Source organism: Hyperoodon ampullatus, assembly GCF_949752795.1.
Source record: "Hyperoodon ampullatus genome assembly, chromosome: 11".
Classification (NCBI taxonomy): Eukaryota; Metazoa; Chordata; class Mammalia; order Artiodactyla; family Ziphiidae; genus Hyperoodon; species Hyperoodon ampullatus.
The window spans coordinates 18,476,261-18,498,128 of record NC_136924.1 but is presented as its reverse complement, the minus strand read 5'-3'; the positions used below and the strand labels follow the sequence as shown (position 1 = coordinate 18,498,128).

Sequence of the window (21,868 nt, the reverse complement as noted above, 5' to 3'; positions counted from 1 at the left end):
GCCTTCTTGGAAAATCTTTGCGTTAAAATAGATTGGATTACTCTGCAAAGCCAGATGCTGCTCGAGAACTTCGTTTTGGGTGAACATGAAAGCAAAGTTTGCCATCTTTTAAAACGATTTTTCTTTCCGAGGTGGTTTGAATAGCGTGTTTGGGTTGTTGAAATCAGCTGGGACCTGAAGCTGAGGCTGTTTGCATTACAATAGAGACTTTCCATAACATTGACTTGCAAATCAGATAACAAAAAGCAGGGCGTGCAGAGTAGAAAGGTAGGGCTCCGAAAGAGTAGTGAGAATTCAGAATCTGAGATTCCCATCTCTGGAAACTGTCTAGAAAGAGCACGGTCCAGCCCCCTTATTTTACAAAGGAGAAAATAATGTAAGTTTTATCTCTAAGCCTACTTACTTTGACCACAGCTTTAAGAACACAGAAAAGTAAAACTAATAGCATTTCCAAAGCGTCAAAAACGGAAGCAGAAAGGCTGATGAGTAATACTTTATCAGCTTCCTCATTCTAAAACCCCATGCACTAACCTCCATCGACCCTATCTGCAAATTAATCTTATATAATTTATACATTCAAACCAAGGTTAATAACCATGCACCTTGAGAACAGTGGGCCTTAAGAACAATGTACTACCCTCTCATGTCATCTTTACTTTCATATTTAAACATTTTTGGTAGCTGAGAATAAGATCCAAGGCTTCCTATGAGATACCACGGTTTTACAGAGGAAATAGGTTTTTACTGTAGTAGCACCTTCCTTGATATTTTAACGTTTTCTCTTGATAACCTTTAAGGTGGGACTCCATAATCATTAGCCACTGCTTTACATGCATCATGCTTTCTACTAAATCAGACAGCAACCTGCAGTCCAAAAAGGATTCAATGCTTATCCCAAATTTGGGAGCACAAGATGGGGGAGAAGTATATTACATGATACACTGAACAAAAATAAATTTAAATATCTTTGCCTAAGTATGAAAGCAACAAAACTCATTTTAAAGCAATACAGTCAGACATAATCATTTCATCTGTAATAGGGCAAGTATACAGCTACATGAGAACAGCAGCCCTCAGTATTTGTTTTAACAACTTACAGGGGATATGCAAAAATCTATCATTCCTCCCTAATATATGAAAACTAAAGGGCAATTTCATAGCAACTTCGGTGCTTTCTAACGTAATCATTGAAATTATGAAAAAGCAAGGAAATTTTTTAAATGTTTATAAGAAAGCAAAGGAAAATGCTGCAAAAATTATTTGGCTGGCAGGCCACGGAGAAAGCCGGAATCTTTGCAGGACTCACCAAACTACAGAGCTGTTTTAAAACCGAAACTCAAACAGCTTTGAACAGGTATTAAGTATTTTATACAACAAAATTATCAAATGTACATACTTTGATAATCACAAGTAGAATCATTTCCAACTAGTTTGAAAAAACTATAGTTATACAAAAATAACTAAACTACTATGACAAGAATATTAACGAGCCACACAATTATTATTAGTCAATGCTGGCCCTAAAAAAAAATGACCAGAGAATTTCAAAATGATTAGGAATGATCAAGTATGACTCCTATATTTTCTAGGTAGGTAATGACATTAAGAATGTGGTTTTCACAGAAATATAGCCCACTTATTTTTAATCACAATAACAAACAAAAATGACTGACTACACGACAAAAATGAATTGATTCAGATAGCTTCTTTTAAAAGTTTTTCTTTTTTTTTATTAAAAGCAAAACCTGTGGTAAACCACAGCATTAATCCCCTCCAAATTACTAAAAAAAAAAAAAAAAAAAAAAGAAAGAAGAAAGCAGTATTCATGCCATAGAAAAGTGTGGCTAGATTATAATCCTCAGAATTCCTTTCATTTGGCTAATGGGTATCTCATTTCTGGGACTTCTTCACACTTAATTGAAATGTTAAAGAAAAGGAGAAATATTTAGATGTTGATAAAGTTAGTCTAATTACCCTGCTTCACTAACTTCAGCTCATCCAAGTTCAATATCTAGTAAGTGCCTGGTCTGCTTCGGCAGATTTTTCTTTTTCTATTTTAAAAGTCATTACTAAACAAATGAGGTTACTACTAATTAAAACTCTAAATCCAGATGTCATTTGCTCTGTTGTAAAAATGTGCACAGTATTAGGCAAGTATACTTTTCCTCCCATATATTTTTGTATCTTTGGCCAAACTCCCCCAGTAACGTTTTAGTTTATGGTCTGTATCCTAAAATAAAAACATTTGTATTTTTTGCTATAAAAATCAGTAAACTTCTTTTAAAGTTAGATGCTTCAAAATAAACAATACAAATATTGTATGAAAGTCCTATTGTAATTAAAGAAGGTGGTTGGTAATGAGGAAGAAAATTGAAGGCATATTTGCAATAAATCAAAAGCAGAGTTGTAAACAGTAGCCTCCTCAATTATTAGTAGTGTTTATTTATAAAATACTGGTCTTTGCATTAATTCAGGAGTATAAGCTGGCAGGGTTTTTTCTTAATAAATGAAAAATAGTTTTTGTACTTTTAAGGTGAGAATGACTATTTTAAAAACAGAAGACAACTTCCAGGATCTTTCTCTTTCTCCATTTCAAAACTATGAGTTTTATTTTTATCTTTTTGAATTCTTGAAATTCAATGACATTGTCATAGCTCTGTGAACCAAGATAACAGAAACCACCAACTGTAGGAGCCTTGATGCTTTCGATTATATTTTCCTAGAAAGATTTATATGATATTGATATTTAATCTCAATAGTTTTTTTACAGAAATCCTCCAATGCCAATAAAAGTTAGATAATCTAAATCTCAGTAGTTCAGACAAATTTAGTCCATTGGCATACCCTAAAAACAGGATAATTTAATAAGATCTAAATAACATTATATTCTATATTAAATAATACTTTCAAGACACATGTTCTGTTAAGATAAGCGAGTAACAACCTCAAATCTGTGTTGGAAATGAGCAGGGGACACATTTTTTTAAAAGGAGAAGAGGCTACATTAACCACTGCTCAAATCTCCCCGTTTGGGTGTAGGAGAGAGAGGTGGAAAGTACAGCCAGCCAGGTCCTTTATCCGGGCAGCTGCCCATCCCGGGGCACCACACTTCCATGTCCTGACCATTGTCAATCAGAATAGCTCAGTTTAAGCATCTCTACAGTCAGATACCTTTGTATTTTGCTGGGAGAAGAAAGGGAAAAACAAAAAATATATAAAGCTCTCTTTTCCCAAACTCCCTGCATCCTTTCAAAATCACACTTTGCTAACAGAAGTTAGTATGATGAAGAAAGAAGCCACCAGGAACCTAAATGATTTCCCTTTAAGACAAGTTTTAAGGCCGAGAGGACACGTTTCTTTTTTCTTTTTTTCTTTTTTTCAGCCAGACTCTCTGGGTTACTTATGATTTTTATTCTGTTTGAATCTGGTCCCTGTTACCTTTTGTAATTTTCTGGAAAGAAATAAGATTTCCATTGTTTACAAGATAAAACAAGAGGTTGACACTTTACGCACAAAAAAAGAATAACCAAAGGTTACAGTGACGTCAGTTTTAGTTTATGCTGAGGGCCGGTGGTTTTTTTTTTTTTTCTTTTGTGCAGTGGGGGTGAAACAGGTGTGAGGCATTGACTGTGTTTTCTTAAAGGAGGAGCGGACTTTCACCTCCTGTCAGTGTTATCCTGGTTCTAAGGAGGGGGCCTGCTTTGCCAACTCTTCTGGGTAGACTTCATAACAGATTCAGCAGGCTCTATTCTCTAGGAAGGCTGAAGTTGGCAACCACATCTCATGGAAGATTCCACAAAAGGCTAAATTAGGATGAGATCGTCAACAGGCTTCAAAAAGGCAGAGTTCCAGGCCCCATCCCTGAGGCCAAAGGGGCCTCCTTCAGGTCCTCGTCCCCACAGTCTGACACTCTTGGCCTCTCCTCTCTCCTCTAGCTTCCCACCCCATTCTTCTGCCAGCCCTTCCTTTTTCCTCTAACCCTGCAAAAAGTGAGCAGCGCTGTTGTTTTGCTCCAACTGACAAAACAGCTAAGAAACAGCAGAAGAACATGACTGCCCTTTTCAAAATGGGCCACGTGATCACCCTATTTAAATCCAGCTCTTACAGTAAAAAGGAATAGAGAGGGAGGGAGCTGTTTATGAAACTCTCCTACTTGCCTTCATAATACTCTCACCTCCCCTCTCAGCCTCCTAAATACCCAAGTGAAATTATATAATAAGCTTTATTTTCTCACTCTGAAATTTTTCCTTAGTCCAAATTGCTAATGTGGCAGGTTCCAGCTGCCTAAATTCCCTAAACAACATTCCCTGTTCCATAAAAAGCATGCAACTGCAAGCACAGCAGTCCTGCTCCAGTTCTGAGAACTAGAAACTGACTAGCCAGTTCCTTGGCCTGGGGAGGCCGTGAAACAGGCAACATGGACGATTTAAAGGTACACAATATCCGAGGTTCCATTTCACTCCCAGGCAGCCAAGAGTGGCCCAGGAGAGGCCACCCTCCATTTTTCTTCTGACTCTTACACTGATTCCCTGGGAACTACCTCTGCTCCAAAAGCAAACACCCCTCCAATGGAGAAAGGGGGACACTGAATTTCTCCTGCTTTTTATGAATGCATTTGTTTCATGAAGAGGGAGAGGAGTTCCACAAAACAGAGTGCCTTAGTTAAGTGACTTGAAAACTGTACATCCCAGAAAGTGCCAAGTTTGAGTCCTTTCTCTTACATTATTTAATACAACTTCAACATTTACAGAAATAGTCATTGACCTTTCTCTGACACATACAGTATATGCCTCTACCTCTGGCAAAAATACTACCCACACCATCCTAAGCAGACATAAATGCTTCATTTTGATCTTTAAGACTTCAAAGAAAGAAATTCTATAACCTACCTTGGCATTGCCAGACTTCACAACAGCCTTCGTACTTGACAATCAAACAATATCTAATTACTTGGAGTTCCCTGCACCCGCCACGCTAGTACATGTCTCTGTCTCTCCACGCACTTTTTCCTCTAGTTAGAACAGCCCCTCCAACCCTGTCCACACAGTGAACTCTACTCTTCAGCCACCACCCCTCACCTGTCCCACATCTGAGTCCATCTCTGCCTCCTGTGTCACTTGTACACGTACCTGCACTGCCTCTATCAGATAGTACCATGTCTGTTCATGCGTCTGTCTCCCCTACTGGACTCAAACTCCTCGAGGAACTAATTGTTTTTGTATCTCCAGAGCCTTGTATATTTTGCACGAAAAAAAACCAGGTGCTATAAATGAGAACTAACCTGATGTGGCTGTAAAATGACTTCTAGCTTTTAAACAAAATGAGCCTAGTGCAAGGCTCATATAGATCCTGCTGGTTGATCCAAAGTCTGTCCTGCTGTAGTCTGAAACCATTTGTTCTTCCTCTATCCTCAGAGGAAAAAGAAAAACTGGTCACACTTCTCTGTCCTCTGTATCATAATTAGATGGGGATGGGAGCTGGGGTACGGGAGAATAATCAGGCTACCTAGTCACATCCTAAAAGAAATCAGTGTGGAACTCAAGGAAATTGGTGGATCTATCAAAATTTAACACACCTTCCATCCACCCATCAAAAGTATCTGAAATGCCATTGATGGAAATAAAAGAGAGAATTTACTGTGGAGAACAAAATAAAACTATTAGAAGAAAGAATCTGAGGAAGAGCTGGGGTTAGGTGATGTTTGTAAGTAAAGATGGGAAAAACATAAATGACGGAGGTCAAAACAGAAAGGTTTGAACCTAAGGACCTTAGAAATCATTTTGGTTTCTTTTTCTAGTAACAGGCTGACCACAGACAAGAATAACAAGAACATTATTCTCCAATTCCTACACAACATCCTGCATTGCTGTTTAAGCATCTAGTGTCATGCTTGCTCTGATAAATGTGAGTGCCACGTACTGATTCATGTCATAGCTCCAGTGGCATGATTTTCTTTGAAGTTCTCTTTATTTATTTTAACAATTTAGGTACCATAATCCTCAAAAGTTTTGCTGGGACTAGATCAAAGGGAGAGAGGCAGAAAAGGGGAGCTAAGATCTCTCGAGGACCTCTTACATGTACCAGTCACTTTATACACCACCCTCCCAATAAGCCCACTTGGTAGGCATACTTATTCCCATTCTCAATGCAGTTTTAAACCTATATCTATCTGGTTCTAAATCCAGTATTCTTTCTATAAATCATACTATTCCTATTTCTAATTTCAGCATTAAGAACACAAGAAGGCAGCTTCAAAGGTAAGAGGTATATCATTCATTCATTCATTCATTCATTCAACATTTATTCAAGAGCTACTATGAGCCAGGCACTGTACTTTCTTTCAGAATATAAAACATAAACAAGTTCTGGTGCTTGACTTCAAATTGCTCAGAGTTTAGTGGGAAAGGGACACAAAAACAAATAACTTGTCTTATTCTCTTTTCCCCCAGGCTCTGTATGGAGTTTTGTTTCTCCCCTTTGTCACTTTTTGCTGCCACTTTACTAACTTTCCAAATCTTAGTAGTTGCTTTCCCATTCCTTATTTAAACATTAATGAAACATGAGTAACCTACACCATTTCATAAACCGCCTTCATTGTTAGAATCAGATTCCAGAGGGAAGTGAAATTGAACAAACCATAAATTTGCTCCAGGCACTCTCCATTCCATATTTTTGGAGCATCTAATATAAGGCCCAATGCTAGCTGGGGAAACAGTAGTAGAAACAAGATAACCAGAGTTCCTGCCCTCATAGAGCTTATCTTCTAACCACTCCAAGACGGGAGGAAGGCAGCAAACAAATCCATGGATTGTGACAGGCTTGTTACGAAGAAAAACCACAGGATGCTGTGAGAAAGTATGTATGGCACAGGGACCTGACCTTTGGCTGGGGGATGAGGAAGGCCTCCCCGCAGAAGTGGCGTTAAAGCTGAGATCTATGAGTTGAGTGAAACTCGATGAAGGTGGGCATGGAGGGACAGGAGGGGGAACAGAGAGAAGCATTCCAAGCAGAGGGAACAAAATATGCAAAGGCCTGAAGCTGGAAAGAACACAATGCTTCTGAGGTGAGGAAAGAAGGCAGGTTATAAGAGGGAAAGTGTCCCAAGACAAGCTGGGAAGGTGGCATAGCCAGATGCTTCAGGACATTGTAGACGACGCTTTGGATTCAAATCTCACCCTAAGAGCAATAGGAACACGCTGAAAGGTTAAAGCTTGTCCACTGAACTCAAATTCCCTTGGCTACCTGTGATTGATATATCAAGAAGAAAACATATGAAAAAGTGCTCTGATAAAGGAAAACATATTTAGAATAGAAAGCATAGTGTCATAGGAGAAAGGGTACTAAACCATGAATGAAAACTAAGGGGTTCTACTCATAGTCCTATTATCCTGGGTAGGCCATTTAATCTCAAAATATCTCCACTTCCTCATCTATCAAATAAAAGTACTAAAAAATTCAAAACTCACATATTCATTGTAAAAAGCAAATGAGATACTACATTTGACATTTCAAAATGCTTTGAGGGGCTTCCCTGGTGGCGCAGTGGTTAAGAATCTACCTGCCAATGCAGGGGACACGGGTTCGAGCCCTGGTCCGGGAAGATCCTAAATGCCGCAGAGCAACTAAGCCCGTGCACCACAACTACTGAGCCTGCGCTCTAGAGCCCGTGAGCCACAACTACTGAAGCCTGCACTCCTAGAGCCCATGCTCTGCAACGAGAAGGCTCTGTAATGAGAAGCCCCTGCAATGAGAAGCCCGCACACCGCAACAAAGAGTAGCCCCTGTTCCTGCTCGCTGCAACTAGAGAAAGCCCGCGCACAGCAACGAAGACCCAACGCAGCCTAAAATAAATAAACAAGTAAATAAATAAATAAATATGCTTTGAACCTCTAAAACGTAAGATCTTTGAGGCAAGGATTTTATCTGTTTTTCACTGCTATAGCTAGCACTTAGAGGATGGATGGATGGATGGATGGATGGATGGATGGATGGAAGGGAGGGAGGGCAGGAGGACTGGCAGACAAATGGATACATCAAGCACCATACCATGCAAATATGAAGCAAGATGGACCGTGTGTGGACAGAGCCCACCTGGGAGGGCAGCCTCCACAGAAGGACTCATTAGCATAACATCACAAGTGCTTGCCAGCCAGCCGGGCCTGCCCTCAGTGCCAGTGCACCAGGCACCTCCAGCAGCTGTTCTAGAGGACTGGCCAGTTGGTCAGCCAGCACAGGATCGGAAGCCCATGACATACACTTCCTCAGTGTAGTGAGTGACAGGGGGCGACTATGAGAAATGAAACCATAGCCCTTCATGCTGCTTCTTCCTGAGAGACCAGACCCTGACAGGGGCCCCAAGGCCAGGCCCTATGTACACATCATTCTCTATTAATACAGTCCATCACTTCAGACTCTTATTCTTTTGGTTTACCGAATGTAGTACTATGATCAATTTTATATAACTTCTTTCGCTTTTCTTATATTGCATAGTCTTGGCTATGTGTACCCAGGTTCTTAAAGAACTGAAACTAGGGCTTCCCTGGTGGCGCAGTGGTTGAGAGTCCACCTGCCGATGCAGGGGACACGGGTTCGTGCCCCGGTCCGGGAAGATCCCACATGCCGCGGAGCCTATGCGTCCGGAGCCTGTGCGTCTGGAGCCTGTGCTCCGCAACGGGAGAGGCCACAACAGTGAGAGGCCCACATACCGCAAAAAAAAAAAAAAAAAGAATTGAAACTAAAGGTAAAAAACAAAGAGGGAAAATATAAAAAGCCCTTAAGAGGTTCTTTGATATTTATTAGCTTTCCTAGCAATGACAATAGTTACCATTCACTGAATACCTACTTTGCTCCAAACACAGAGTTTGACACTTGGCCTCTCATCTCTAATCCTCACAACATCTGACAAAGTAAGCATTATGGAGGACCCCGTTTCATGGAGGAGAAAATTCGGGCTCAGCACATAAGTGACTTGCCCAAGATTATGGGGTTATTAAGGGGCACAGCCAGGGTTCAAATGTGGGTTCATTAGACAGTACAACATACATTCTTTCCATTATACTACATATTATTATAAAAATATTCTAAATAAGATTGAACTATACATAATCATTAAAGCAACCTAAGCATTTACCTGTGTCAGATGCTATTAAGCTCTTTATAAAAATTATCTCACTTAATCTTCTCAACAGCCCTGTAAGGCTGGTATTTTTGAGATGCAGAAACTGAGAGAGACCTAGAGAGACTGGGTAACTTGCCAAAGGTCAAAAAACTACTATGTAGTAGAGTTTGGATTTTAACACAGGTCCGCCTGACTCCAAAATGCACCCTCTTAACTGCTACATAAGAGTTGCACTATTCAAATAGTATCAGTGTAACTTATATACCTTTGAAAGAGAATGTCAAAACAGAAAAACAGGGTCAATAAACCACTTTAAAGATAATTTAAAATAACAACTGCATTAAGACACTGTCTCTAAGAGCCCATTACTAACCATTTTCTCGGTAATTGTTACCCTGTTCTATTGCCCCAAATGGCCTTTAGAACTATCTACAACCAGCATTTTCACTACAAGTGTTTTCCTTTTTCATTTGGTAAGCAATTTAAAAATCTATTTCTTAAACTGCCAGTTCAATCAAATGGAACTCAAATCCCTATATCCAAATCTTCAAAAACCACCAAAATGTACACTCCTTAGTCCACCATTCTCATCACTAAACAATGTTGAGTGGTTAGAAAGATGTTGAAAAGCACTGTGCAAATTGCTCACGTGCCATATATTAGTTTTCACAGTTTCATAGTAAATTCTAGGTTATATCAAGCCTTTTAAGATATTCCCAACATGGCCACCTCCCTATCAGAAATAACACTTTTCTAAACCTTTCCCTTGGGCAGGACTCCTCAGCTACATTTGTTAAGCTTACTTTTAAAAACTCCACTTGTTATTAAGAAGGTGTCAGCCCAATAAGGAAATCTGACCTTGATCTACTGATTGGGCAAACATGAAAAGGACTTCCTTGTATCTATTAAAAAGTTTATTCTCGTCAATTTCACACCGACTGGATTTTGTAAACCAAAGAGCTGGCAAACTATGACTTTAAACACAATCAGTAGAAAAGAAATCTGGCAATTCTTGGAAAAACATGTGGGAAATCATGTGTATGTGTAAACTCATGCCCATGTCAACTTTCAAAGAGTAAAATGTAAGTATGGAAAGTACCTAAATACCCCCTAACAAAAGCAAAGTAAATTTACAGACCTAGATTAGATCCCCAGAATTTTGTGCTTAATCTTCAAGTTGGGATGTTCCATCAGTACGGGGAAATTATATGTATTTTTAAGGACTTTTTAAAAACCAGAGTTTATGTGTAACAGCAAAAAATAAATCAATAAACATTGCAGAAACATATAAAGAAAATAAATCACTTATAATTACACCACTGTCAACACCACCTCTCAGACTTTTTTCTTGGCATACATGCATATATAAACAATTTGAGTTTCTCAAATATAGGGTTGCACCACATGGATTGTTTTGCAACCTGCTTTGTTTTGTTTTATTTTTCCATCCAATAATAAATTTGAATAGGACAATGTTCAAAAATTAATAAATATAACTTTATATCATCAATTCTCCCCTGATTTAACCAATCTTTCATTGAAGGATAAGTAAGTTTCCTTCAACCTTGTGGTTTTATAAACAATATTGAATTGAATATCCTTGTACATACGAGTATTTGTCAAATTAGTCCTTTCAGATAAATTCCTAGAAGTAGAAACACTATGTCAAAGGATGTGGCTTTTGATACATATTGCCTAACTGCCTTCCAGAAGGATCATGCTAATTGATACTCCCACCAGGCTTCTCCACATCCTGACCTTCCCTGGCAATGAGTATTCTTTTCAAATCATTGCCAATCTGATAGACAAAACAAATGGTAACTTCAGGCTGCTTTCATTTGATTTTCTTTTCATAAGTACATTGATATATAGAGGGAGTAAGTCAGTGTCTACTAAAAAGCAAGCACTTTGGAGGCAAACAGTTCTGAGTTACAAAAGCCCTGCTAAATGTGTGACCTAGGACAAGCTGCCTCAACTCACTAAATCGTGTACTCCTCATTGCAAAGTGTAAATAATTACACCTGTCTCAGTATTTTCTTAAGCATTATGTGTAAAGCCCTTAGCCCAGTCCCTGGTGCACAATAAACACTCAGTAAATGGTCGTGGCTGGTTGTAGCTGCTGCAGTAGCTATAGAAGCTGTAGTAGTCCTAATTATTGTCTGAGTACTGGTAGAATATTGGCAGCCATTTGCATTTCTTCTCTTGCAAACTGCCTTTTCATATAATTGGTCCTTTTTTGTGCTGGAGAATTCATCTTTTGTTTATTAATCTGTAAGAGCTTGTTATAAATTATGGGTATAACTCTTTGGCTGCTATTATATATGATGCCAACATTTTTCCCGTGTTGGCATTCATTTTTAACTTTATTATGGTGTTCTTTGTTGTACAGAAGTTAATTTTTACATAGTTTAATCTCTCTTTTCTTTTTCTTCTTTATTTTTTAATTCTTTAGTTTCTACCACTGGTGTAGATCTTACGAAGATCTCCACTATCACAAGATTATAAATAAAGACTGGGTATATAGTTTATTCTATTACTTTTATAGATTCTTTAATTTTTTAACAGTGAAATCTCTATAAATCATTGGGAATTCCCTGGCAGTCCAGCGTTAGGACTCTGCACTTTCACTGCTGAGGACCTGGGTTCAATCCCTGGTTGGGGAACTAAGATCCCACAAGATGTGTGGCGCAGCCAAAAAAAAAAACATTAATTTTGCTATAAAGTAGGGATTTAACTTTATTTCTTTTTCTCTTAAATGACTAGTATGTAATCCCAACACCCTTCAGAAGTCCTTTCATCTCTGATTTGAAATGTGCCAACTTTATGTTAAAAAGTTGATAATTCCTTCCCTGAGATTCTGAAATCATAAAGCTCTTGAAAACAAAGAACTTTCTGTTTGTGTTTTCTAAAGTTTGGTGTCAAAATTATGTGGTAGCAAAGCCTTACCTGAGGTAATGTTGATGCTATTTCTGGCCTTTATTTATTCCATTTAGTGTCACTATTAATCAGTTTTGCTGTGGAAACAAACACAAATTTGACTATGAGATGTTGTTAAAAACCCTAAGTTCCGAAACATGTTTGGCCCCAAATGTTTCAAATAAGGGATTGTAGATTTGTACCAGGTTTCCATACGTATACTCAAGTCTGTTTTTAGACTGATTCTAAATTCTCTTTTATTCTGTTAACATGATAAATTACATGGCTTTCAAATGCTAAACTGACCTTGAGTTTCTGAGATAAACTTCATTTGGTAATGATGTATTATCTTTTTTCTATTTTGCTAGATTCAACTTGTTAATATTTTGTTAAGGATTTTTACATCTATGTTAATGAAGTCCATATTTTTTCCTTATAATGTCTTCATCAAGTTTTGGAATCCAGGTTATACTGGCTTCTATCTTATATGCTATTTTGTTTTTATTTACTATATTTTACAATGTCTTAATATGTAATGAGATAAACTCTCCCCTGCTTTTCATTCTTCATTAGTGTCAAATAATATTATTCTGGACTTACCAAGTTCCACAGAATAATCATCCCATTGCAAGTTCTATTGGAATAGCATTAAATTTTAGACTAATGTGGACAAAAATGATATTGATACATTTACTATACTAACTCTTCTCACCAACATACATGATATGTTTATTTATTCAAGTGTTCTTTTATATGCCTCAGCTAAGTTTGGAAGTCTTTTTCTCATAAATTCTGCCCAATTCTTATTAAGTTTATTTCTATGGTTTTTTTTTTGGTGGGGGGTGGTTTTGTGGTACGCGGGCCTCTCACTGTTGTGGCCTCTCCCATTGCAGAGCACAGGCTCCGGACGCGCAGGCTCAGTGGCCAGGGCTCACGGGCCCAGCCGCTCCGCGGCATGTGGGATCTTCCCAGACTGGGGCACGAACCCGTGTCCCCTGCATCGGCAGGCGGACTCTCAACCACTGCGCCACCAGGGAAGCCCTATTTCTATGTATTTTATAATCACCTTTATTTTTCGGCTCTACTCATATCTATGCTACTGTGTTTCATTAGTCTGAGTACCAACTGAGGATAACCAATATAATTTCTGATAAAATTCTGTCCTTGGACAGGATGGAGTACCATGCGGAATAACGGGGCTGAACGTTATTATTTCATTTATTTAACAAACATTTAGTGAACACATAATATGACCTAAGCACTGAGAATTAAAACAGTGATAAGATATACTATCCCTATCTTCAAGGGTACACAGTCTAGGGAGATAAAAAAGGAAACAGACAAGCCTAACACAGCATCGTAAGTTCTGTGTTAGAGGCAAGCCCATGAGAACAACACAAAGTCCTCCTCCAGGAATACAGAGTATTGTCAGGAAAAGCTTCATAAAGAGCTGACGCCAACCCCTAAGGTGGGTCCCAGTTTCTCCCCTGAACATGCCTGGCAAGGAGGAGGCACATCTAGAAGCTGCATTCAGTCCTTCAAACCTAATGCCTGCCATTAATAAAGAGCTGGGTGTGCCCTGTCTTCCACGTCAGGACACGTCAGCAAACCCCGTCCACGTGCTGGCTTCTCCCACTGGCTCAGCCCTCCTGGCAGCCCATCACTGAGTTGGGGGCTGGGCACAGTGGGTACAGGAACCACACTTCCCATGCCTCCCCTCCTCGGTAAAACCTCAGGAGACGGCCATCAGTGTCAGGTTGAGTCATTCAGCATTAGTTACTAACAGGCCTGGCTCTAGACTCCTCACTGCTATCACTTACTTCTACACAGGGACATTATATTCTGGGAGAAAATGGTTCCATTTCATGCCTAAAATGGTGCCAAAGCAAATGAAAGCAAAACTGCTGCGTGTCTCCTGGAGAGGGATGGGTTCTGGTACCCAAACGAGCAGACCTAGGAAAGCTCGGGGATCCGCTGCTTGGAGGACTATCTACCTGTCCTCCTGGATTCAGTAATGAGCTGTGGAATCATCCCACAACTACAGAGCCCTCTGCAGAGTGACCACAGGAAGCTATGTGTGGACAAAGGGGGCAAGAATACACAGTCACTTGGGTTCTCCTGAAGAGACCCCAGGGGTCTGTCCAGTTATTCAAAAGCACATCTGGAAAGAATTCACCTGCCTTGAATCCTGCTTGCTCAACAGCAAAGTGAGTGAAAGTGCCACGAAATGCTCAATCATAGTGATCTTTACAGTTGCTGAGGCTGAAAGTTGTCCCACCTGAGCATCTTAAATGAGACAAATTGCATAATAGGATAATAAGAGTTGTTGCTGAAAGATGCAATCACAAAATAAAAGGACCTTGCAAAATCTGAGTATGGTTGGTAATTATCCAGGAATGGAATATAAAGAAGAGCAATTCCAAGGTTCCTGCTTCTTCGTGTTATCATGAAACTGAGATGGCCAAATGCCAAAGATTACTCTTTCAGTTACAATAGACCTTCCTCTGTCTTTCGCAACAATTCTGTTCCTTTCTGTTAACTACTCTGCTGTAGGTCACTCACTGTCTTATCAGTCTAATCTCAAATGCCACAATTCACAAAGTTGCTACTTGTTCTTTCCTGCTATGAAAACTAAACTTCTACCTGGTAAGATGCACAGCAGAAAAGAATGGGGAAAAATAATAACTTGTAGTTCTTTATTGTCATGGCATGTACTTGTTTATCTGAATAAGATTTTTGCCTGATAAGAGAGGTACCCCTCCAAAAAAGAGTACTAGTAAAGCTTAGTTCACTAATACAAAAAGTAAGACCTGAGAAAAATCAAATATATAGTTAAATGTAAAAATACATTGTTCCAAATAAATAATACATGGTCTCAAATGAATAAGCCCAAAAAGTTGAGAGAGTCATCAAATAGCTAAACTATTTACTTGTTGCCAGTTCAAGAACATTAACCGCAAAAACAATTGGAGCTGCAGATTTTGCAAACATTCAGATTAACTCAGTAGGAGAGTCACAGGTCTTGGAGTCAGCCTTGGGTTTAAATAACAACACCATGATGCATTAGCTTTCAAACCCTGGAAAAGTTCGTCTCTCTGAGCCTCCTTCCCTGCAAAATGTGGGAAATACCTTCCTCGCAGAGAGAGGTTTTTGAGGATTAAGAGCGAGTTATATATAATGTATAGACAGAGGAACCATTCCACAGCTAGCTAGTTTCCTATCAAATTCTCTGCCCTCTAAATGGTCAGAGTAAATGTCCCCAGCTTCTCAACCCACAATGGACCCTATTTCATATATCAAATTCTTTCCATTATGACACACCAACCTCATTTTGCCTTACAGTACTCCAGAGGTCAATTCTCCTCTTCAGCAAAACTTGATTTTCTTATCTATTTCCAACCTTTCATTTTCTTGCTCACACAAATACCAATGCACCACTGCCACCACCATCATTTCCCAAAGTAGTTCACAAGGGATTTTGCTAGGAGCAATGGGGCAGGAAAGGAGGCAGGCAGTGGGGGGACTTGAGTCTTTAAAGGAGGTAGTGGAATCTGGTTCAATTTTTATTTTTTTAATCAATCAATAATATTTTTTTCCTTCCAAGCAGAACTGTTTGAGAATATGCAACTGCATATCCAAGGAGTATGTATAGCAGCTAGTGACAATCAGATACTCAGCTGAACACTGCCAGTAATCATGATGGCTTAAAACTGTTTTATTCTTACACATATATTATCCCACTCGTACTTATAATGGGCCACTGGTTTAAAAAGAGAAGCACAGGGAACACTGATAGGGAAATTCAACAAATTAATGGGGAGACAAACGTAAAAACTATAAGGCTGGGGGCTTCCCTGGCGGCGCAGTGGTTGAGAGTCCGCCTGCCGATGCAGGGGACACAGATTCGTGCCCCGGTCCGGGAAGATCCCACATGCCACGGAGCGGCTGGGCCCGTGAGCCATGGCCGCTGAGCCTGCGTGTCCGGAGCCTGTGCTCCGCAACGGGAGAGGCCAAGGCAGTGAGAGGCCCGCGTACCACAAAAACAAAACAAAACAAAAATAACTATAAGGCTGTTCCTTACTGTAGACGTTACATTCACCTACTCAAAATTCTTTCGTAGAAAGACAAACCTACATTAAAAAGATCCAAGATAGTGACAATTATATCCAACATGCCCTATCGTTTGGGGGGAATATGCTCTCCTTGCTAATGAAGTTAGTGAGGTAGAAGGGGCAAAGTGAGAAGTCTTAGTCCTATCCTACAAGTTCAAAGGCATGAACTTCTCTGGTCCTCAGTTTCTCATCTCTAAAAAGGAGTTGTTGAATAAAACTCAACCTAGGCAAAAATCATCAGTGGCCACTGGATGATCTTCCTTCTTGACTCCGAAGCACCTGAATCAGATTTGGGAGTGGTGTGGCCATATGACTATTTTAGCCATTGAAACAAAATGGGAAGTGTGCTGGCAATTTCTGAAAAGACTATTGCTTTTCCAGATAAAACTGACAGATGCATCAGGAGCTACTCCTTCCCCTACCTTCCAGCCTTAGAGATGCACTGTTGGTAGTTGCAGCCATCTTGCTACCAGAAGGAAAATAAAAGCCAAGAGAAGAAGAGAGACACTTGTCCTGATGCCTTTGAGCCAACGAACCAATGCCAGAAGCAGCTGACCTCCAGACTTCCTGTTACATGATTAAAATAAGTTTCTACTTATTTTGCCATTGTCAGTTTGGTGGATTTTGTTTGTTTGCTTGACTTCTTGGCAAGCACATTCCTAACCAATGCACTGCTCACCAGATTCACCAGGCTTAGAGAACCAAACGGTTGTCTGTAACCAAGAATGCAAAGCTCCTCAAAGCTCCTAAAAAACATTCATATGAAAGTTTAAAGGAAAAGGAAACAAAGAGTGAAGTAAATTTTGTTTTCTTCTCCTGCCCACAGAATCCATCTATTTTATATTTCTGTAAAAAAACAGCCCTCTGCCTGATTTTATTTCAGAATCAGAATCTCAGGATTGGAAGGGGAATTCATTTTAACTACCTGAGCTCTCTCCAAATAACCTATTAAGCAGCTATCTAGCCTCTGCTTGAATTATGCATAATGATGAGGGATTCACTACCTCTAGAAAGAACCCATAACCATATTTGGACAACTGTTTTAGAAAGGTGTTTCTTATATTACCCTGACATTTCTACCATTTGTCTTCCTTCCACCTTCTGAGAAATACACAACAGAGAGAATCTCTTTTATGAATGAGAGCCATCCAAATGGTGGAAGGTAGCTGTCATATCACCTCATCTGCACACTGATGTTCACCAATTCCTTCACCTTTCCTCCTGGGAGAGGCAACATGCTTAATGCAGCACCATCCAACAATGCAAGCCACACACACAATTTTAAATTTTCTAGTGACCTAAGCAGTCACATTTTTAAAAAGAAAAATGAGGTGCAATTAATCTTAATAAATTTTTTTTTTTTTTTTTTTTTTTTTTTTTTTTTTTTTTTTTTTTTTTTTTTTTTTTTTTTTTTTTTTTTTTTTTTTGCGGTACGCAGGCCTCTCACTGTTGTAGCATCTCCTGTTGCAGAGCACAGGCTCCAGATGCGCAGGCTTAGCGGCCATGGCTCACGGACCCAGCCGCTCCGCGGCATGTGGGATCTTCCCGGACCGGGGCACGAACCCGTGTCCCCTGCATCGGCAGGCGGACTCTCAACCACTGCGCCACCAGGGAAGCCCTAATAATATTTTTTAGGTAGCCCAATTTATCAAAAATATTATCATTTCAACAGATACTCAAAATAAAGTAAATAATTATGAAATATTTTACACTTTTTTTTGGTACTAAGTCTTTGAAATCCAGAATGCATTTTCCACTTCAGGACATATCCATTTGAAGCAGTCACAGTTTCACTGTTCAAAAGCCACACATGGGAGGCTGCTGTACAGGACAACACAGGTCTAATGGAAGAACGTGCTGTTTTCCATACATGGACAACATGCACTGTTTGGTTACTCAGATAAACTGGCAAAATACCACAATGCCGAGTTTCTTAACCTAGAGTACTGCACAGATCTCTTTTAAAGGAGTGGGGAGGGGAATTAAATCTCATGGACCTCTGAGACTATGTCTTTTTTTTTTTTTTTTTTTTTGCGGTAGGCGGGCCTCTCACTGTTGTGGCCTCTCCCGTTGCGGAGCACAGGCTCCGGACGTGCAGGCTCAGCGGCCATGGCTCACGGGCCCAGCCGCTCCGCGGCATATGGGATCTTCCCGGACCGGGGCACGAACCCTATCCCCTGCATCGGCAGGCGGACTCTCAACCACTGCGCCACCAGGGAAGCCCCTGAGACTATGTTCTTTAACTTCCAGGAGTCAATGTTCCCCAACTGAGAAACTGTCTTCAAAAGTGGTTTTTTTTTTTCCAGCTAATCCTCAAAATAAAAATATACAAAAAAGATTCTGTGGCGTACAGAATTTGAGGAGCTCTAAGATCCCAGTTTGAAAACACCCTTGGAACAGAATCAGGGGGTCTTTATTCTCATTTTGATTCTGCCACCAAACTAAGTGGTGACCTGAAAAAAAAAACAATTTATTTTTCTAGGTCTCTTTTCTCTAAGGGTGCCCCACTAAGCAACACTGTTCTAAGCATTCACAAACCATCCTTTCAATAATCCATTCTAGAACTCTACCCACAAATAACATAAGGCTCCCTCTCAGTCTATGGGGGTTTTTTCCTGTTTGTTTTGTTTGTTTTTGTTTTTTAATTTTTATTGGAGTATGGTCGCTTTACAATGTTGTGTTAGCCTCCACTGCACAATAAAATGAATCAGCCATACACATACAGATATCCGCTCCCTTTTGGGCTTCCCTCCCATTTAGGTTACCACAGTGCATTAGGTAGGGTCCCCTGTGCTATACAGCATGTTCCCATCAGTTGTCTATTTTATACATAGTATCAATAATGTATATGTGTCAATCCCAGTCTCCCAATTCCTCCCACCCCTCAGTCTATGGTTTTTGAACCCATATTCCTCACTATTGAAACTCAGGATTGCATTTACCTTCATTCATATCTCTCCACTCTTCAAAATTCCATAAAAATAAAACAATAATTAATTATCCCCAAGTTCTTTCAGTGTCCTGGAGTACAATTCTTCTGGATCAACAATCTTACACTCATTTTGAGCAACTAAAAAGTCTCTTACAATCCACTCAACTTTCTCAAGCTTTAATTTCATGTTACCATGGATTTTACTAGCCTGTTCAGGATGACCATTCTGCCTTTCATTTATTCATTTTACAGGTACGTATTGAAGATCTACTGTATATGCCAACAGAATGGGAATACAAATGGGACATGAACAAGACAGGCAAAACCAGTCCCTGCTTGCAAAGAGCTGACAATCTAGTGCTAGGTGAAAGATAATAAACAAGCAAATAAGTGAGCAGGTAGTAAACAGTGATATAATAATACAGCTCACACTTGAGAGCATATCATGTGCCAGACAGCCATCTAAATATTAACTAATTGAATCCTCATAACAGCTTTATGAAGTATGTTCTGTTATTATCAACCCCATTTTTATACACGTGAAAATTGAGAAACGGGTTCAGTTCAAGAAAGAACAGAACGGAGAAATTGTGAGGGAGAATGCCTGGTGCACTACTATAGTCTGGGAGTCATGACAGGTCTCTCTGAGGTCATCTAGAGCCAGCCGCACAGGGATCTAGAGGAACAGTGTTCCAGAGAGAGGGAACAACAAATGTAAAGGACCTAAGGTGGGATGAACCTGTCAGGATAAACCTGGGGGGGCTCCAGGAACAGAAAAAAAAAACAAAATGTGGCTAAAACATAAAGAGGGGGGAAGAGTCATAGGAGGGGAAGTTGAAGAGGTGGGAACAGGAGCCAATTTATAATGAGTCTGTATTTTATTACAAGTACAATGGAAACCCACTGGGGTGTTTTAAGCAGGAGAATGACATGATCTGATTTACATTTTTTAAAGATCTCTGGTTGCTATGTGGGAAGAATAGAATCAGAGAAACCCGTTAGGGCAGAGAAGATGGAGGCCAAACAGCAGCTGAGTAATTCAAGTTTCCCTCTGCCATCTGTTCACATTATAATATCAGCCAAGAGCAACTGGCTTGTTTCCTTTTGCTTTGTGGCCTGTGCTTACCTGTCCTGCTGCTGGAGTCACCTGCTCTAAGTTACACTGAGAACCAGAGAAGAGTTCAGGACCACCCTTCAGATCTCTTGGCTTGTGATTGCAACTTCCACACAAATGAAGGGAACACGTACAACACAATATAAATGGTAAGCAGAGCAAAAAACAAGGTCAACACAGTCAATGATCGTCTTCAGCTGCTACTGAATTATGCCCAAAATGTTCACAGCACTTCTCTCTAGAATCCATTCAAAATTCAAAGCCAAAGGGTTCAAGTAATACTCAAAGGCCTGAGACTTTACTAAAAATGTCCTACTTCTCATTGAAAAGATAATATTAATGAATATCTAAGTATGCTGATGTATATAGTCTGTAAACACTGCCATTAATAATTCCTCCCTTCCCTGAATGATCCCCACTCCATTGAGAGGTGACATTTACTTCCCCTCCCTCTGAATTTGAGCAACAAAATGTGGTGAAAGTGATGCTGTGCCAGGTCCAGATCTAGGCCTCAAGAGAAGTGACAACCTCCATTTTGACACGCTTGGAATCCAGCCACCGTGCTCTAAGGATGCTGTCTAGATACCAGAGGAAATGAGGCCTTATTGAGGAGAGCAAAGTTGTTCCTGTCTACAGTTAATACGAGACATGTGAGTAAAGGTGCCTTGAACATTCTAGTCCCAGCCAAGCTTCAAAACCAAAAGCATATGCTATATTGATGACACTAGCCAATACCACATGGAGCAAAACAACCACCCAGCTGAGCCTGGCCAACCCACAAAATTGTGAGAAATAATAAACTGTTACTGTTTTAAGCCACTACATTTTAGGGTGGTATGTTATGCAGCAAGAGATAACTGAAATAAAACGTGTAAGTTGTTGATTCTACAGACCCTTTGCAAATCAAGAATGCAATATGAGGAAGCTAAACAGATCAAATAGACCAGGAAAATCCATGGATGAAGATACTTTATTATTGTTTTGTTTCCTTGGGAATTTAGCATTGCCTCTTCTGATTTCTAGGCATACGCATTTGTTTTACATCAGAAGCTAAAGTACACTCATTTCTCATATTTAATTAAATTTAACACATTTTTATTAAGAATCTCTTATGTACTGTATAGGTAAATAAAAGACGAATTAGACCCAGGCTCTGCCCTCTAAGAGTTTGAATTCAAATGAAAGAAATACATGTACACAAATACATCCAGTTGAAGCAGAATGTCCTTATGTGATAATCAAGTCATGTAAATATTAAGTACAATGGAGGAAATGGATCATTCATGTGGAATTTCAACATCACAACAAAACATGGGATATCTCAGATAGAAATATGAACAGGAGTAAAGACAGAGAAGTGGTATAGTACAGAGTATTTTTCAGGAACGGCAAGTTCTCCTACAGCTGAGGCCATGTATGACACAGCCACTCTAGTCTGAATGAATCACTCCCTGCGTAAGCCCTAATTTAGTGCTTATCACATAGAGCTAAGAAGAAGGTAGTTTGAAGGACCCAAGGTTATAAAACAATGACCCCTGATGTCAGGGTATTGAAACAGATAATTTATGAATGTACCATGTACACTTTCGTTTCTCTTTCACTCTACCTTGCAGGCAGCCAGCAACATCATCTGTTCTTCACTTTGCTAAATCCTTCCCCTGTTTCAAGGTTCTACA

At 39.7% G+C, this 21,868-nt stretch overlaps 1 protein-coding gene across 2 annotated transcripts in view; it reads right to left on the bottom strand.

Moving 5' to 3' along the window:
- Positions 1–21,868, bottom strand: part of CRADD (CARD and death domain containing adaptor protein) — a gene marked incomplete at its 3' end in the record, with an annotated part of 187,439 nt that overhangs the window by 138,533 nt on the left and 27,038 nt on the right. Inside the window, exon 2 of one of the 2 annotated variants that reach the window (XM_079715573.1) lies at positions 3,045–3,980. The exons of the other annotated variant lie outside the window; for it this stretch is intronic. Coding sequence (XP_079571699.1) covers positions 3,883–3,980 — 98 coding nt within the window. Of the gene's footprint in view, positions 1–3,044; positions 3,981–21,868 lie in introns of those variants that run through there. 2 annotated transcript variants of the gene reach the window in all.